The following is a 19,178-nucleotide window of genomic DNA, read 5'->3' on the forward strand; positions in this document are numbered from 1 at the left end:
AAGGAAAAAGTCGGAGCGCGCGGCTTCGATTAATTGCCGATCGAATAATCAAGATACTTATAATTGGAAAAAAAAACAGATTAAGGATTTATTGTAGTTACTAATTTTAAAAAAAGAAGATTAATTATGCTAAATTATATGTAATTAGAAACATCAATATTTCAGCGGTTTCGCTTATTGGATTTTTAAAATCCAATAGTTTTAAAATCTAATTAGTTCATCAATTGATGAAACTAATTGAAGTATGATCGAAGTCATCGTGACTCAAAGTTTTTTCGATATTCCCCATAGCCAATCGCGTCGTCGCGTGAGACGCGCCTGCGCAGCTCCGTCGAAATTCAAATCGTTTGAAAACTAAGAAACCGTTATTATCAGGTTATTATATTCCAAGCGTCTGTTTGTGATATCTGTTGTCTCTCCGCCAATTTTCTCGATTTCGGGAACATGACCGAGCATCGTACACCGCCGAGGGTGAGGAGAGACAAAGCCGAATTAAACACGCCGATAAAAATACCGGCTTCGCCTTTCCTGCAGCAGATAGGCTATGGCACTGGTACGTGTTTTGTAATCTTGTACCGCGAGCGCTTTTCTCATACTCCTCTATTTTTTTTATCTGCTTTACAACCGAAAAATGTTTAGGACAACTTGACTGACCAAGCTCCGATTGATTTAGTCGATAATTAATTAATGATTAATTTGTTATGTAACAATGTAGAATATTTACTTTAGATCTGTCAAACAGAGACTTTGTTTAGTTTTTCTTAACCTACGCTTCCATCCTTGTACTTTATCTTCTTTAATTTCTTTTTTATCTTTTTATTATTTTTTAAAAATTATTCTTTACTATGTTTAAATTTTTATGCCCAAATCCTATAGTTTATGTTTCTTTCTTAATTTTTTACCCATTTCTTCATGCATTTGTCTTATGACATTTTTATACAATGATATAATTTGTTTCTTTTTCTGACTAATTTATTAGGTAATATTTTTATTATTTTATCATTATTATGAATTGAGGTATTGATTCTTTGTTTAGGTAAACAAAATTAATTATATAGAACTTTTGCTTTATTTTATTGCCATTTATTGTACTTGTTTTATCAGACTTGAATCTATATTCAGAATTATATTTTATTTTCATTATTTTATTTTTATTAGGAGTTGCAGTATATATGTTGGAAAGATCACCCAAAGTGGGTTCTGTACGTTCTCCCTGGGCAGTAAAGAAATGGATGAAAGGAAGGAGCAGTGAAAAAAATGATGGACGTCTCCGATTAGAGGCCGATGTCCTACGACAACTGAATCATCCCAATATCGTCGGTTTCAGAGCATTCACCAAGGGAGTAGATGGAAAGCCTTGCTTGGCTATGGAAGCGCTGGATGCGTCACTTGGTATTTACAAAGCCAATCCAAATTTAACAATTTAAAGTATACATTTGTATTCATATTGATGTTAATGTTGCAAATCAGGTGACAAAATTGAGGAGAGACGCGATGCCTTGGAGGACGAACCATTCCTAGCTAAGGACATTTTGAAAGTTGGTTTCGAAATTGCAAAGGGACTTGAGTATCTGCATTACACCGCACACATATTGCACGGTGATTTAAAAAGCTGGAACATCTTGGTATCCCATGATTTCCAGACTGTCAAATTGTGCGACTTTGGAAATTCTCTACCTTTAACAGAATCTTTAGAAGTGGACACGTCAAAAGGTGATTTTTGTTATGTTGGGACAGAGTGTTGGAATCCTCCTGAGATTGTATCCGGTATGTATGCTTATTCAATTATAATTCTTAACTTTTTAAAATTGTATTACTGAGTTTATTCATGATTTTCAAAATCATAATTACTTAAGAAATCTTATTTCCATTTTTTTATATTTACAATTTTTTAAATTCTGAAATTCTTTTTGCAGAAAATGGACCGGTTACGAGTGCTGCTGATATTTGGACATATGGACTTGTTCTTTGGGAAATGATATCTTTATCGCCACCTCACTGTGAGGATAATGATGAATCTTGCGATGAATCAATCGTGTCAGAAGATATGAGTTTAAATGAGCTTAATGAATCTGACATTAGTATGAACGAAAGTATGACTTTCCTGAAAGAAATAATGCCACGTAGAAACAGTAAATATGGTAAGCATTAATTTTAAATGTTCCCGTTTATGTAACGTATAATTTTCTTTAAAAGTGAATATTAGTATGAATTAAATTATTAATAAAATAAAAATCTAATCTTAGGCACTCGTCCAGCCCTGCCTGCTATCGATTTGAGGAAAGAATACGAAAAGGTACTGGAAATATTTTTTATATGTACTACAAATTATAAATTAAGACCCAGCGCGAAAGCACTGGTAAACTACTACGAAAAATATGCAAATATTAATAAAAAATAATAAGTTACCACTGTAAATTTATCACATACACATAATACTTTTATTCATAACTTTCAACAATATTAAAATCATCAACTACATTTATAGGATATCTTGTATAGTCTTTAAAGTACGATAATAAATAAAAGCAAAATTATTATTATTATACTTATGATAATGGCAATCTTGATTTTCCGCTGTAAAAATAATATAGTTATTATTATATCGACGTCTTAAAAATAACTAGCGGAGTAACTAAATATGTACGATTTACCTTTCTATACCTGTGACTCTTTTGTTCCGACTTTTTGAGGTGAATGCGTCCGCTATCTATATTATACGTGGTCTTATTAGCGAAATGTTCTATATTATTAACTTGTTCACCCTATAAAAAGATTTGAAATATATTTTTTAAATTGCATATTTAATAATATTATATATATTTCATGAACTATGATTTGCTATTAACGATTTATACTCACTTGTTTTTCAATTAAAAATGCCATTTCCGCAAACATATCTCTGATCTCTGTGAGAGATTTTTCCAATTTTAGAACTTCGTTATGTCTACTTTTTATGTCGGACAATTGTTGCCTTGCTACCTTGCTGTCTTCTAAAATCTACAATTAATCAGATATTTGATGCAAAAAGATTTATAATAAATGCTATTATTCACACAATATTTATATTTACATTATCGACAAATAAGCTAGTTTCTTGAGTATCAAGCATATGATCCAGCTCCATGCTTGTAACTTGCCGTCTTACTATTCAACAAATAGTTTAATTAATGAATAATGGATATATAAATGTCAAAGGATTGAGTTATTAATTATAAATTAATTGTAAAAGTTAAAAAATTAATAACTTTCAACTTAAATATTCGATTATTCAAATTGTAATTGTTTTGTTAATTAAAGTAATCTAGTTCTAAATTTTGTTTCAACTATGTAATTTAATATAAATATTTATTTTTCAAAATTGAGTTTTAATTAAGCTTAAGTTTAATCAAATTCTTATTACATTCTTTCAACTGAGTTTTTCTAAATGAGTTCAAAAACTTTTAACATAACTAAATTAATTTTATAAGTCATCAATTTTTATTTAATTTAGTTTTAAAAAAATACTAACTGATTTATGTATATTATATTTATGTATAAAATTAGTTTTATATATTAATATATAAGGAAATTTAAAGTAAGCTATATATTATAGTTTAATAATTGTAATAAAATATACTTATAAGAATTTATATATATAAATGTACATACATAAATATGTAAAAGTATATATTTATGAATAACATTTTTTTTATAACTACGCACATAGGAAACGTTGCTGTTGCAAAAGCAAGAGGCATTTATCATGATATTTCAGTAACGAGGCATTATAATTCTCCATGATTTCAGAAAACGATTGCAACATAGTTGTGTACTGTATCGTCTTAATTCTCGTGTACACAGGTTCATCTTGCGCTGCAGTAAAATCATCAATGGCAGCAATATCTTTTCCTATCTCTATAAAGGATGAATGGGTAAAATTAATAAATAACAGGAAAAGAAAATAAATACATTGTCTAAATCGAATATCGATAAAATACATAAATCTAATAGAATGATCTTGTGGCAGAAATTTTACATAAACTGTTTTTTATTTAAAAAAAAAAAACAATTAACTGTCGAAAATTTAAATTAACGTATATGCAATTTCTTACTCTAATTATAAAATTTTTGATTTTTTAATTTTATTGTTTATCATGTAATTATTACATTTTATTATTATCGTATGTACATACAATTATAATAATTGCAACATTCAAATCTTTTAATTAAAACAAATATTTATAACATATATATCATGTGTAAGGAGCGTGTGACGTAACGATTGTTTGAGTGGTGCAGGCCACTGCACGCTGCATCGTGCAGCAGATGAATGATTGGCCATTCAGTTTCCCGCTTATAGATGGATGTTGTTGTTCGCTTCACGTATCCCGTTACGGTGAACGAGATGTTCCACGATAAATCCCTCACAAGGACAGTTCTCGCGAGTCGCATATATCGTAAAAGCAAAGCCGTGAAATCATCGTCGTTACGTCGCGCGCGGATGATAACCTGAAACCCCCGGGACGAGCAATCCCTATCTGCGGGGGCCGCTATCGCGACGCGATAAGTTGAGGTTATGTTTATTATGTCGCGCGGGAGAGGCGAACGATGATAGCGGGTGCTGCGTTTTGAGTTTTTCCGAGATCGTCGGCGCGCAGTCATGGACTCGCTGCGCGTGTTTCACAGCCTCAAGCTCGACACCCTCGAGGAGGACTGGATCAAGTCGGTTTGGGATGGCGAGTTCGTCGTCTACGACGAGCCGCCGTGCGATTACGTCGAGTACCTGGAGGGCGAGGACGCGCGAATGCTGCTGGACGAGTGCTGCCGGGTCCTGCGGACATGGCTCGTCGCCGCGAATGGCGGTGACCCGGACGGTTTCTCGTGGCAGGCGCTGATGGTCCTGAACATCGACGTGCGCGGCCTGCTCGCCGTCCTGGGTTACGTAATGAAGACCGGCCAGAGCCGCGTCGAGACCGACGGGGATGCCAGACAGGCCTGCCTGGACGCCACGAGCCTATACCTCATGCTGCTCGCGATACCCGGCAGCAATGCCTTCCGAGTCTACCATCCGAATCTGTACAAGAGAGCGATCGAGACGCTGAGGATGTCGAAAAGTCTATTTCTCCCTGCCGTCGGCGGCGGCAGCAGCAGGGAGGTGCACGCTATGAACTTCAGTGTCGAGGATGAGCCGTCGGAACTCGGTCTCTCGCATTCCGAGAGGACGAAGCTCGCGAGAGAGTTGAACAGGGTCGTCACCGACCTCGTGACGACGCTCGAGCTGTTTCGTTTCAAGGAGCACCACGAGTCCCTGGACGTCACGGTGCGCGAGCTGCTGGACGTCACGAGGCTGCTGGAGGCGCAGCACGTCAAGTATCATGGCAACAACTACGGGACGGCGTCTCTGTCGCAGAAGATATTCGTGGCTCTGCAAGAGCTGTGCTACAGTCGCCACGGACCCGTCACCGAGACCGTCATGCTGATAGCGCGGTACATGCTGCCCGACCTGCTGTTCTATCCCGCGCAACCGAGGTCTATGATCAACGTGCACGAGGCGGCCATACACTTTCTGAAGAACCTGTCGAAGGTTCACGAGCAGGAGACCGTCCAGGCGATCGTAGCTCTAATTCACCAGCTGATGGTGAAGTGTCCGGAGAGATTGGAGGGGCGTCAGAGGCAAGCGGCTGTTCTGATAAAGCTACTGAATATATGTAACAAGAATGTAATTGTAAGCGTTTTTCGAGACATCGTACTGTTCTCACACCACAATAAGATACCTTACAGATTGTTCGCGCAAGAGATCGCGGGGAAGCTACTGACGGAATCGAGTTCCCTGTCGAACGATAATTTGGACGGGAACGTGAAGATGAGGATGCGAAAGATCTTGGTGGCCATCGTAGCGTCCCGTTGCATGGATCGCTCGGCCTTCGTGAGGGGAAAGGCCATGGCCACGCTCGCCGCGTTCTCCGACTGCAACAACGACGTGGACCGAGCGATTCTCCGGGGCATGTTCGAGATCTCGGCCGCGGACAGGACCTTCCCCGCGATCGACGAGCTGAAGAAGGCGCTGTCGCAAGAGGGGGACGTCGACGTCGAGCCGCCGTTGCCGGGTTCGACCGCTCTGATCGCGATGCTGCTGGACCGGGTTACCGACGAGCGCGCGCTCGTGCGACGAAACGCTCTGAAGATCTCGCAGAACCTGGTGGTCATGTTTCCATCGCTCGTAGGCAAATTGAAAAACGTTATAAGCGATCGTTGCAGGGATTCTACGCTGACCGTGCGCCAGTTCGCCGTACACGTTCTGTCCGAGATCCTGCAGCATTTCCCACACGACTCGGGCCTCCTCGACGAGTGGATATGGGCAGTGGTGCCGCAGATATACGACGTCGAGGCCAAAGTGCAGGAGAAGGTCCTGGAATGTCTGGGCAGCGTGTTGCTAGGCAGAATAACAAATGCTGCTGCCTATGTGCCGAACGACGCGTCGAACAGCTTGCCGTGGCGACTGCTGATTAGACTGAGCGACATGAGGATGAGGAAACATCTGTCCAAGGCCTGCAGCTTGTGGGTGAAGAACGGCGTCATCACCCGGTCTCTGGTAACGAGTCTGCAGTCGCACGTCGGCACGGACAACACCATAGGCGCGTGGATACTGCTGGCCGCGCTGGCCGAGAACATGAAGATTCCGAATATAGACAGGTACATCGCGGACTACAAGGAGATTCTGCAGAAGAACGATTTTCATGCGAGTCTGGTCCTGCACGTTTTGCGATACGTCTGGCGCGACTTGGATCGTGACCGACTCGAGGACCTCTATCAGCATCTCTACAAGTGTATCTGCCGCTTCGAGGTCAACTTCAACTTGATCAGCGTCTGCTTGGACATCCTGAGTAGGCTACCGCGATTCCACCTAAAGGACTCTGCCAAGAGCGATCAATTGATGATGAACTCGGACCTAATGGAGCTAATGAGATTGTCGGAGGCGGAGATCCAGAGTTTGCTGGAAGAGAGTGAGGACTGCGCGCAAGACACAGTGAAGATGCGGGCTATATTTACGCTGGGCCACGCGTCGCTCTTTTGCACTAACAAGATCTCGTCGTCGACCCTGCAGATTCTCGGAAGAGTGCTGCTGCAGTGGGACTCGCTACCAGACACGGTGAAGGAGGTGAAGGACCTGCAGGCGTCCGCGGTGGTTCTCCTCTGCCAGCAGGCGCTGAGGGATCGCGAGGTCGCGAAGGAGGTCACGCCGATACTCGGCAATCTGATGCGCCAGGAGACGACCACAAACTCACCGTTGGCGAGGACCGCGGTCAAGATAAACGCCGCAAAGGCGCTGGGTGACATCTGCGTGAGGTTCACCGCGCTGGTGGAGCCGTATTTGCCGGATCTGTGCATCAGCATGAAGGACCCGAATCCCGCGGTGCGTCAGGCCATAGTCGTGATATTCATCGAGCTGCTGCTGGAGGATTTCATAAGGATGAAGGGACCATTTTTCTTTCACATTCTGACGATGCTGTCGGACGCAGACAGCATGATACGCGAACTGACAATCTTCCTCGTGGAGGAGAGACTTCTGATGAAGAACAAGACGTTGATCTCCCAGCAATTTCTTGAGAGCATATACCATTACAACAACTGTCGCTCTCGGAACGCGTTTTGCGGGCATGTGATGCGCGATCAGGAGCGGAAACTCCTGACGCTGCCCGGGCGTGCGAATCGACACAAACGCTATGTTATCTACGAATTTATGCTCGAGCACTTGGACGTGTCCGCGAGGTCGGAACTGGTCGTGAAACTGACCAAGTATATATTTCGGGAGGTATGCGACGAGAATTCTATCGACGTCACGACTGAGGAGGGTGCATGTGTCCTGAGGGACGCGCTATTCATAATCAGTAATAATCGTTTGCAACCGTCGTCCCTTGGCGAGAAGCACAAGGAAGATTTGGAGCTCGATGAGACGATTGCGAGTACGCCCTCCAGTACGTCTAACAACAACGCTTCGAATGCCATTATAGCGGCAATGAAGAAACATAATTTGGATAAACTATTACCTACGTTGATTACGCTCAAGAAGAAATTGGTTACATTGAAGTCTCCCTTGGAGGACGACGTGAGCAGTCTGTTATTTAAGATTTACTCGGAATATGAAAAAGAACAGCTGGTCAGCATATTGAACGAATATCCTAAATTGGAAAAAGAAATGGATCATTATCAACGGTACGTAAAATTTATAAACGGCATCTCTCTGTATTCTAGTACAAATTCATATAAAGTTCCTGTGCATTTTTATACTTCTCGTAATTTTTTGCTACAAAAGCTAATTTTTATCTTTGATGTAAAGGCTCCACAATTTTGAACGATTGTATTAAAATTTACACGATACTATACATTTTGATGTAAAATGCTTTTTTTATAGATTATCTTCTGCAGAATAAAATTATAAATATTTGATAAAATATCCAAAGACTTAAAAATGCGTTAGTAACAGAAATTATCTTTGTAACATAAATTATCTTCTCAATAGGATAGGCAAAAATCTTCATTTATTGGAAAAAGTTTATGTTAGTTATAAGAAAATTAGTATTTTTGGGGGCAACAGTAATAACTTGTTTTCTATTAACAATGATAAAATAAATAGAAGATAATAAGAGAATGTTGCTAATGAAAAGGTTTTTCTTATTTAAGCTTAATCTTGCAGAAATCCTTAATAAATTAGGACATAGTAAATAATTTATAAATTTATAAATTTAGCCTTTGTTATAAGATAAGATGTTGAATTGTAAATATGAAACAGATCTATACATATAAGTACAGATTTTTAATTTTGTTATAAAAATTAAAATTAAATTATATTTATATCTCTAAAGTTTTTGTTTTAAAAAAGCATTTCTAAAATTAATTAGAATTAAAAATTTTATTGTATTTTATTATTGTTGTTTTGTCACTATTGACTATGTAATTTTATTATTTATTATTATATATTTTTTTTTAACCATAATGATAATACGATGTTTACTATCGCGAAAAAAATCAAGAAAATTTGATATATTTAGATCATTTTTTTTTACTCTTGAAAGTTTATGGGGAATTCTTTTTAGTTATATACTCTATTTCTCCAAACTTTGAGGAAACATTTTAGATTACTATAATTTACTGGTTTACTGATTTAAAGCAAAAATTTCTTTTTGCATAAAAACATATAAATATTTTAATGTTGCATATTAATAATTTTTATAGTTTTTGTTAGTTTTGTCGGTTTTTATTCCATTGCATAAAGTTTGAGACAGTAAACATTTGGAAACTGAATTAACCGTAATTTTTTTCACTGAACTTTTGTGATTTAAATCTGCTTTTCAGAAATATATATTATATAAATACATGTTAATGTTTCAGGAAACTGAAAGACAAAATTAATTCGGAAACTGATGACAGTAGAAGCATTAGTTTGTCACCCGTTGCAAATCACAGGGATCCGGAAATACGTAAGGGGGCCCGTGTTCTACTCCAACGTATCTCATCTTCGATGATATCACGTTACAAGAGCAATGAATCGATAGAGTCCGGTAATTGCTTGCAAATCGCAAGGTCTTACACGTTAATAGAAAGTCCATCGATGCATCCGGAAAGATCGTTGCTGATACAAACACCACCTCCAGAGCCAGGCTTTAGTACTAGCACACCTATATTGACACGAGATATAAAGTCGTGTTCCAGCGATACTCCCGCTCGAGGAGAACGAAAGAGGCCCTCGAATGAGCGAGGACTATCACCGGATCCTGCTCGACGTAAAATTCTGACGGACAGTGTGAACTGTGAATGACGATTTCGATCTCAGCTTTACGCGTTTACGAAATCTACGTACAAATCTACCTACCTCGTAATTTTCGCTGTACACGAAAAGCCGTTTGCGAAATTGTACATGTGCGAGTCTCCAGTTCTTTTTGTAAGTCTATAAATATATTATATATATAAATTAAAGATTTTATATATATACAATATGTACATAAACATGTTACATAAATTAAAGATTATATATAAACAGGATGTTTACTATTAAAAAACCAAGAAAATGGGATTTTTAGGGAATTTGTTTTATGTTATTCAAAATCATGGTTTTTTTGTGGGACTTATTGATAATAGAAGAAAATTTTAGAATTTTTGAATTGAAATTCTTTTTCTGTTAAAAAAATTGTTTCTTTAATCACTTTCTTTTGATAATACAAAATTAATTAACAATAAATATGGTATATCCATATATATTTTCGTGTAATTTGCCAGTTTTTTGCAAAAAAAAAATTAATGACAAAGAAGACAATACATTATTCTAAATTGACACTGTTTAAGTTAGATCCATGCATTGCTAATAGATTGTTATATTTAATTTATTTAGTTCATCAAATTTAATATTTAAAATTTAAATGATTTTTCTTTGCAATTGTTGATAATTAAGAGGAGAAACTTTAAAGATATTTAAATAAAAGGTATAAAATAAATTTATTTCAAAACTGCGTGAAAAATTTCTATAACCTGGAACTTTGAATAAAATTACTGCAAAATTCGAGAATTCTCTAAAATTTGAGTAAACATCCTGATTACTTAAATTACACAAATTAAATTTTTTATATGTTCAAAATACTGCCACGCTTACCCTTGTTTGTATGTGACAGGATATTGTTATGCAAATTCTTCACGATAGAAACATTCTCGACTATAAGGTGGATCAGAGTGCGTATTTCTTCGGCCTACGTCAACGGTGTGTCACGATTATTTTAATTATGAAAGAGTACAAGGTACATGGCTTGACTGAAAACTTGATAGTGTTCATACGTACTTCGTCGAGCACCTCCTTCAGCTTTTTGTTTTGAGCTATTTGAAGATGTACGTCCTGCAGGAATCCTCTGCCAAAGGTACTGCTGTTGCTTCGGCTCTAGAAAAGTTAGTACATTGTGTTAATTTGGCAATTTTAAGGCTGTTTGTTTGATTTATTTGCTCGAATGTATATCGTTAATTGTAAGCGAGAGAATAGCGACAAGTTGACTCTAAAGCGAAACTTTTTTCTCTTATCAAAACTTTTATTTGCACACGTCATTCACGAACGCATTATTCGAGGTGATATACTCGACAACCGGCGGTCGTTTTTTCTTTTTGACATTTCTAATAATTCTAGAAAAAATGAAAAATACTAACGGCACGCAAATCGGGCATACGATCGCGAACCATGATGAGTATTCCTTTAGAATCGGCATGTAACTGATAATTTTGTGAGTGGAATAAATACGGTACACTTTGTTATCTCTCTTATCAGTGCACTATGAATATCGGCTGAAATCCGTTTCGCCGCTTCGTAACGTTATAGTCGATACATCGCCGTCGATGGAGAAACACCACGAGTGTTTCTTCGACTGAAACGCGTGAGGCGCTTTTGAACTGCACATAGGTACAAGATACTTTGCATCTGAAATGAAATAGGAAATGAGCACTTGGCAGCTGCGCGTCAGAAGGACGACGCAATTACACGTTTCTTTATATGAACTTATTCATTCAATAAAAGAGCAATATAATGTTGATATTTAAAAGCGTTGCCATTTTTGTTCGGCAAATAACGTTTAATATTTAAGACAAAATAATTTAAAAAATTACAATTTCAAGAGGCTAGCCGCCGAAATAAAAACTAAAATATCGACTTTTTACTTGTAACAGATATTTTTGAGTAAAATTAATTTAAAAAAATTTAAATGACAATAAGGCAGTACGATCCTGTAGAAAATTAAAACTTGAGTTAGAACATGATGATAAAACAAAACTTGGACACCGATTAAGGATTTATCGTTAAACTTAGGTTAGTTCGTAACGATGGAAAAACTGCCAATTATTTTTTTTTATTAATAGCTCTTATTTATAAGATATTTAGACAAATGCTCTGAAATAAATGCAAATATAAAATTAATTTGATGACATGCTATTTGATTAGCAATTAACTTTCTATTTTTATTTTAAAATTTTATTCAATATATATATATATATGTAATAGAAAAGAGTGAAAGGTAATAAGATTAAAAAGAAAATATTTTAAAATAATTATGAATTCAGAATTATTTTTGCTCAACAGAGTTACTTTTATTATTATGACGAAATATTTTAATTATTTATTTACTAACTTAAAAAAAGTTAATTTTGTTGATAAAAATATGGACATGATTTATTGTTATTTATTACAATAAGTTTTATTTTATTACAGTATGGTTATCAGAAAGTTAATAAAAAGGCGTATTTTAAATGTATTTTTTTTTATTATCGACTGGTATTTAGTTTGAAGTGCTATTTTAATTTATGCCGTTCCAAATGTTATTGAACTATTCTGTGATAATGCGCAAAGCTAACCTGGCTATAATTTATATATACGCATATATAATGAGTTATTGTACATGCGTGTATATAGATTATTAGTTATATTATATAAAAGAAAATTAATGATAAATATTAGAGAGAAGTACAAACAACATTAATTTAGTGATAGTTACATAAAATAATATATATGCACAAAATATATTTCATGAACGAATAATAATCAAATTTGTTTCATATAATGGAATATATTGATAACATATTTTTATGTCATTAGGAATTATCTTTCTTGTAAAACGTTTTATCATTAATTTTGTGCAACTCTTCGTTAATAATACGATAACTACACCTTATGAACTGTGTTGTTAGGGAAGAGTACCCATTATTTGTTTACAAAACTAAAATTATTACAAAATATTAAAATATATAAAATGCTTAAGGTATTACTGTGTGTATGTGTGTATTTTAACTTGAACAGAAATTTATTTTTTGATAACTCAAGACGCGTAATATGTATATGCAATATTTCATGTGATTACTGTTATAATTTTTTTGAAGAAAATTATCCAATCTACGTTTATAATAAATTATAATAAAGTGTTCTGAACAAACATCACAATTTTATCGTCATACACATTTCTTACGCAGTAGAATAGATAAAAGATTGCACTTTATACTTGCACAATAAGAAAATTATGCGTCTCAAGGCAAATCAGTTTTGTAAACTCATCAATTTCAATAAATTTCATTTTCGTTTCGATAATTTATCCTGTAGTCAGTACAAGTATTCTATAGATTATTAATAGAGAGCGATTATTAATATCACTCATATTATACAAAGTAACGCACGAAAGAGAAAGTCCAATTTTATTTCCAGCGTCGATAAGGGTTTTATCAGTAATAAAAAGATATATGTATATATATTACACTTTGCATTCTTTATATATAAATATATATAGTAATTTTTTTAAATAATAATCTATAAAATAATAAAATAACTTTCATTATGACAATATTTTATCAGTAATAAAATTCTTATCGACTTTAAAGCCAGCCTACTTTTTTCCAGGACACTATGTAAGTTGTATCCTTTTATCCTCTTTAGAAATACTGCAATCTACAATAAGAAATATATACCAAAAATTCAATTACTTTTTAGTCAAAAAGTTACTTGTTGGTATATAGTGCACAAGTAACTTATCTACTACCTAGGACAAGACGTGTGAGAGACTCGAATCTATATATTTCTCGCAGCAGTAGATTTAATTAATAAATTCTTTTCCATGAAACACAAAGATATCGTGATATGTAGTTCTGAGCTTTTTGTACATTTTATCTCTTGAGTCTTAAGCCTAAGACAAGTTATTGACTAGCACCCTGTATAACTACCTTATACACAAGCTATCTTTAAGTTAAAACAAAAATAAACAATATTAATCATATTCATTGGTCTCGTTAATCTCAGGGTCATCAATATTGTTAGACATATCATCATTGACATCTTGTTCAGAAGTACTGTTTTTTTCTGTATCTTTATTATCCTGATGATTATTCCTCAAATCATTTGGAAGAATATTGCTCTTACTCTGTCCTAAAAAGGTAAAAATACTATTATTGGTTTTACAGAAATTAAGTTAATTATTAGTGTTTAAACAAAAATATAGCAGGTTGTCAATATAATTTAGTTGTCAAATATTCTTTTTTTAAGTATTTCAAACGTTTTCTAAATTGACAATGTACTTTAAAAGATAACTTAAAATATAAACAAAAATACTGTAAATTTTACTTTACATTAAGTTTATTTAAAAATAATTGATTAGAAAACTTTATTTACAGATTAATAATTTTTTTGTTAAATTAAAAGAAAATTTACTAAATTCTAATATAACTTTTATTTTACTACATGAAAGATAAATGGTATAAAGTTTTGACTAAAAGTTGCTTATAAAGTAATATTTTGATAAAAAGAACTTACCTTTTGTAACTTTTTTGGGGGATTTAATCTGGTATTGCTATGTTTTAAAATACCATCTCGAAAAAACTGTTCCTTTATGAGAAAAAGTGCTATCTGCGTATTTAACAACTTGATAAAACATCTAAAATTAAAAAAAAAATTAATTTTGTACATGTAGCATTATGTAAATAATTTAAATATAATGTAATACATTTACACATATCCATACATGTATACATTAAATATATACACATACATACACACACGCACACAATATTTATATAATCTAGATCTACAGTAACATAAGATGAAATTAAACCTACCCAAAATATTAACTAACTGCTGGAAAAGCTTTTTGGTTATTCCAGTACGGTTTGCACCGGTTCGTGAATACATGGTGAGTTTTCTACAACAAAGAATTAGTTTAATACATTAATGCATTCTTAAATTACTAATAAAAACTTTAATTAGAATATTCAAATGTTATAACACACTTACTTTGTAAATAATGTAGAAGTTAATTTATAACTAGCAGTTTTCTATGGCTCTGCTGATCCTGTTATTTTTCGTAAATGTCCCACTATTTTCTGATATTGTTTGTTATTAAGTTTATTTTCAAATACAATAACCTTTTCTACATTATCTAAAAAAACAAATTTATTCTGTTTCTTCTATTTTTTTCCCATATTTCTGATCTCATTATCTTGATATTGTAATAATGGATTTTCAAAATAGTCTATCTTGGCTGACATTTCTGATATTTTAGATCCAAGGACGTGGCCCACTAAAAAGTAATATATCTTAATATTGAAAATTAATGACAATTTATTACAAAGAAAATTTTAAACGTTGTACTTATCTTCTGTAATCAAATCTCCTAATTTGGCAATATCACTTTCCGAAACGAGTAATCTATTCAATACATTTTTAGAATTAATTATTGTTGTATCAGACTGTTCTTGCTCTATTTGCTTTACATTATTGATATTTATGTTGGAAATTGATTTTGAATCATTTTCTTTGGAGACACAATCGTTTAAAGTTGAATTTTTTGTAATTATTGAGGATGTTTCTGATTTTAATACACTTGTATTATCCATATCATTATCAGAAGAAAGTGTTTTACTTGCGTCTTTCAAATATCATAATATTTGGCAGAAGTCTTAAACACTCTACGACTAGGTTCACTTCTTCTTTGATCATCGTCATCATCCGTTGATGTTTCTTGACACAACTCATCTACAGTAGCAGAAGCTACAAACAAAGCTATACCTTGGACCTTAACAATACATTATAATTAGTCTATTTATCAGGAATCGATACTGATTTTACATCAGATTGTTTCTTCCTTGATTCACTTTTGGTTGGTGGCCTATATAAAATACCGTCGACTTCCCACTAATGTGGCATGGGCTCAATTTCTTGTGATTCTTTTATGTGCACTATTTTGAAGTGATCCATTACTGAAGTTTTGTGGTTAAAAAACTTTACCTAGTGAAAAACGGGTTAAAATGCTAATTTGACTTACACTTAACGCTATATCATAAATTAACATAACCCAGAGTTGGAAAAGTTACTTTTTAAAAGTAACCGTTACTTTTGATAAAAAGTAACTCATTATCGTTATTCGTTACTGATTGTAAAAAGTAACATGTTACCGTTATTTAAAAGTAAATTAGAAGATAAAATAGAAAAATATTTATCTCTAAATATCTTCAGGGTATAGTAATTAGTTAAAAAGTTGAAAGTTAATTATAAAGTTAAAATATTAATTTTTAATTTAATTTAGTTAATTTTAAATGATATAATTTTTAACTTTAACGAGTTATTTATGAAACATATAAACTTTTTAACTTTTTTCTTAAATTAAACATTTTATTTAGGCGAAAGAAAAAAATTATAAAATACATTTCTGCATGAAAACAATATTTTTTTATCTCATACAATTAATATTATAATTTTATTTACAAATAAAATATTAAATATATTTGATAGATTTTCAATACAATATTGGAACGCAGCTTAAAAAGTAATGATAAAATATCAATCAATTTTGTTACCGTTACAAAAGAAAATGTAGCGTTGTTAGTTTTTGTTACAAATAAAAATAAGTGACGGCGTTAGTAAATCGTTATAAAAAAAAGTAACAATAACAGTAACGACATTACAAGTAACGCGATACTTTCCAACCCTGCACAGTACATATCTTTTAGAAAGCTTTCTGAAAGAAGTTGCTGTATGGGGTAATCAGGCGGCGGTTCGGTCATATTGCTTATGGTATTCTTCCCTTCCCGACGCGAACACAGATCGAAGAGTTCGACAACGAAATACACGAATAAATCTTCGCTGCTGGAAATTGGTCGCCCGATACTCTCTAACATTTCGGTATAAATGCAGTATCCGGCTCGAAAAACCAAAAAAATAATGTAGTGTAAAGCGGGATGAAGAGAGGAGGGAAGGGAAGATATTGAGTCAAGTCACTGTTAATTAATGGGAAAAACACAAAATAATTCTATTGATAAAATGTATTCTATTAACAAAATCATAAGAATACTGAAATGTTACAAGGAATTGGATATAAATAATTGTAAATGATAGTTATAAGTACGTATAATTTAATAATAATTTAAGTAAGTATCAATAGCGCCGCGCAATCGTAAGCTAGGATTGTAAAACGAATCACGAGTGATGATTCGCATGCGTTTTGAAGTCCGAGCGCGTACTGTTGCTCAGCGGAAAACCGAGAATTTGACTGGATTTTCAGTTCCCCATTCTAACGAAATTGGGGTGCAATTTCGAAAACTGCAATGACTTATATGGAGAAAAGGTATAAGGTAATTTTTCATGTTGCTAAGTCGGAGTAACAGTCCCTTTAATTTTTATTTTCCCCCTTTTTTGTTAGTTTAGACTAGGCGTCGTTGCCGAAAAAGAGCGAACTTGCCTCATTGTTTCGCCCCGTTGTTCCGCTTAACAATGTCCGATTCTGAACAATTAATATTTTAAAATGTTGGCTTACGTTTCTTGCTTTACTGGAACATTATTGTAGGCCAAATCTTGTTCCGGTTTCCGTTGATAATCTCCAATCCAATGGACAAAAAGATGTCTTTTAGATTTCTAAAAGACATCTTGCGATTTCTTGAGATATCTTGCATTTTTTACGAAAAGGTATCGATTCACGATCTAAAAGATGTCTTATGCAACAGTTTGAGATATCTTTTATTGGCAAATGTTGAGTAATAAATATATAAAGAAGTTCAAGGTTTGTCAAGGAAGGTCTTTGCATGAGCGCCATTTTGGGACTACGTGTGTGTTGTACGAGAAGAGTGAGTGAGTAGTAATAAAAGTGGAATATGGAAAAGGTAGAATTGATACATCGTATTGGTTCTGCCATGTTGGGGTCAAATTTGTAAATATGAGTGGAAAGACCTTCCTTTCTCTCCCGTCGTTCATCTATAGATCTTAAAGATGTTTATAGATATCTAGAAGCAATTATAAAACTGGGGGTCTAATCTTGAAACGAGAACCCTAGATGTCGTATGCGATATCATATGCGATAGCAGAAATCGTATTCTTGGACGGATGAGATGTGTCGCGTATAAAAGAAAATATGGAATGACTAATATCGAGTGGGTTATAGGTTATACCTATACGAAGATACGCAAGTTGCATATTATAAATATATAGTAACGAAAGTGGTTTTGACGAAAGTTTAACTCATGTTAAACTTTTGTCAAAAACTCATGTTATTAATAAACATTTTAATTTTTATAACGGAAAAATACAATGAATTTTCAAAAGTTTTTAAAAATATGGAAAAACGATATTATATAATTATTGCCGATTTTTTACTTATTTTTGTACTTTTTAGTTGTTAATGCAGTATGGATATGGTATTTCGAAATGCTATTCTGCTTCATATCAATAAACAATTGGAAAATATAATGAAAGACTACGTTTTTACATAAGGAATGATTCATTTCAATTATCAGAAAAGGAGTTTATACAGCTTTTTCAATTGAAAAAGAAATCTGTAATAAGACAATACTTTTCATGATAATATGTCACCCTACATAAAATGTCAGATTGAAAAGAATAAAAAAATATTGATATTTTGAATATTTTCTGAATTCTACTTTTTAATGCGAAGAAATTCATTTCAAATACCGATGTTGTTCAAGATCCATCTTAAGTACGATCTTGACACGTCAATACTTATTTCATTAATTAAGTAAGTCTTAAGTCTGCTCGTGGCTAGACTTAAGACGATTATTGAACTTAAGATCGGTCTATGAATTACGTCTTAACTCTCGCATTTAAAAAAATTCACTTGACTCTAAACATTCTTTGCATTCAATCGCAATAACAAGCATTCAAATGAATGCAAACCCTCGCTTTTAAAAAAGATTCAATTCTGCTAATTGTTATCAAATGCTAATTGATCTGCTAATTGATTCAGAGGCATACAAGATTTAATGGTTCTATTCTCAATATCGCACTGAAAAGTATTGGCTTGATCCAATCCGAGATTTTTGCAAAGCAGAATTCATGATTTTGTGAATGCGAAACACTATTTTTAAATAAGACATTTTATGCATGGCATAATGACTGATAATGATATTTAATTATTTTAAATGATAATTACATATAATATCACAGTTTGTGGTATCACATTGTAGTATCATAATTTTAGCTTAAACTTAAATAATTTATTTTTAGTAAAATATGAAACGTTTAATCAATCTCAAAATTTTAAATATGTATCAACATAGTTTATAGGAATTTTGACTTACCTATAAGCAGTCTAATATCGTATTCACAACATTTTTTTAGTCTAATTGCCTTTTTAAAAATTACTCTAGCAATGCGCACATATATTTTCTTTGGCAATAACATTTTTTTC

General features: G+C 33.7%; 3 protein-coding genes across 6 annotated transcripts; 2 read left to right on the top strand and 1 right to left on the bottom strand.

The window, feature by feature from the left end:
- The first annotated feature begins 309 nt into the window (after positions 1 to 309).
- Positions 310 to 2,551, top strand: LOC105833931 (lymphokine-activated killer T-cell-originated protein kinase). Of its 4 annotated transcripts, none has more exons than XM_012676045.3 (5): positions 310 to 553; positions 1,159 to 1,392; positions 1,471 to 1,767; positions 1,917 to 2,141; positions 2,247 to 2,551. In XM_012676045.3, exons 1-5 carry the CDS (start codon positions 445 to 447, stop codon positions 2,399 to 2,401), a joined length of 1,020 nt encoding a protein of 339 aa, XP_012531499.1. In that variant the 5' UTR covers positions 310 to 444; the 3' UTR covers positions 2,402 to 2,551. The 4 variants fall into 4 exon arrangements, with proteins under 4 accessions (XP_012531499.1, XP_028044599.1, XP_036146241.1 ...); XM_028188798.2 differs by lacking the exon at positions 310 to 553 and adding an exon at positions 566 to 711; XM_036290348.1 differs by lacking the exon at positions 310 to 553 and adding an exon at positions 566 to 698.
- On the bottom strand, positions 2,419 to 11,308 carry LOC105833932 (syntaxin-1A). The gene is made up of 9 exons (XM_012676046.3): positions 11,167 to 11,308; positions 10,811 to 10,906; positions 10,628 to 10,721; positions 9,854 to 9,928; positions 3,706 to 3,897; positions 3,074 to 3,147; positions 2,863 to 3,000; positions 2,655 to 2,765; positions 2,419 to 2,577 (listed from the first exon to the last, which is right to left on the bottom strand). Exons 1-9 carry the CDS (start codon positions 11,197 to 11,199, stop codon positions 2,506 to 2,508), a joined length of 885 nt encoding a protein of 294 aa, XP_012531500.2. The 5' UTR covers positions 11,200 to 11,308; the 3' UTR covers positions 2,419 to 2,505.
- Positions 4,613 to 12,943, top strand: LOC105833930 (condensin-2 complex subunit D3). Its single transcript, XM_012676044.3, has 3 exons — positions 4,613 to 8,196; positions 9,373 to 9,922; positions 10,647 to 12,943. Exons 1-2 carry the CDS (start codon positions 4,643 to 4,645, stop codon positions 9,797 to 9,799), a joined length of 3,981 nt encoding a protein of 1,326 aa, XP_012531498.2. The 5' UTR covers positions 4,613 to 4,642; the 3' UTR covers positions 9,800 to 9,922; positions 10,647 to 12,943.
- The last annotated feature ends 6,235 nt before the right edge of the window (positions 12,944 to 19,178 follow it).

This window comes from Monomorium pharaonis, chromosome 7, assembly GCF_013373865.1.
Source record: "Monomorium pharaonis isolate MP-MQ-018 chromosome 7, ASM1337386v2, whole genome shotgun sequence".
NCBI classification, from domain to species: Eukaryota; Metazoa; Arthropoda; class Insecta; order Hymenoptera; family Formicidae; genus Monomorium; species Monomorium pharaonis.

Excerpts from the sequence above, each read along its gene's own strand:
- LOC105833932 (XM_012676046.3), bottom strand. The coding sequence starts at position 11,199 with ATGGTTCGCGATCGTATGCCCGATTTGCGTGCC. Across the intron at positions 10,907-11,166 it reads GTATGCCCGATTTGCGTGCC|AGCCGAAGCAACAGCAGTAC; the intron begins GTTAGTATTTTT and ends TAACTTTTCTAG. Across the intron at positions 3,001-3,073 it reads CTAGCTTATTTGTCGATAAT|ATTTTAGAAGACAGCAAGGT; the intron begins GTAAATATAAAT and ends GATTAATTGTAG.
- LOC105833930 (XM_012676044.3), top strand. The coding sequence starts at position 4,643 with ATGGACTCGCTGCGCGTGTTTCACAGCCTCAAGCTCGACACCCTCGAG. Across the intron at positions 8,197-9,372 it reads GAAATGGATCATTATCAACG|GAAACTGAAAGACAAAATTA; the intron begins GTACGTAAAATT and ends TTAATGTTTCAG.
- LOC105833931 (XM_012676045.3), top strand. The coding sequence starts at position 445 with ATGACCGAGCATCGTACACCGCCGAGGGTGAGGAGAGACAAAGCCGAA. Across the intron at positions 554-1,158 it reads GCAGATAGGCTATGGCACTG|GAGTTGCAGTATATATGTTG; the intron begins GTACGTGTTTTG and ends TATTTTTATTAG. Across the intron at positions 1,768-1,916 it reads TCCTCCTGAGATTGTATCCG|AAAATGGACCGGTTACGAGT; the intron begins GTATGTATGCTT and ends TTCTTTTTGCAG.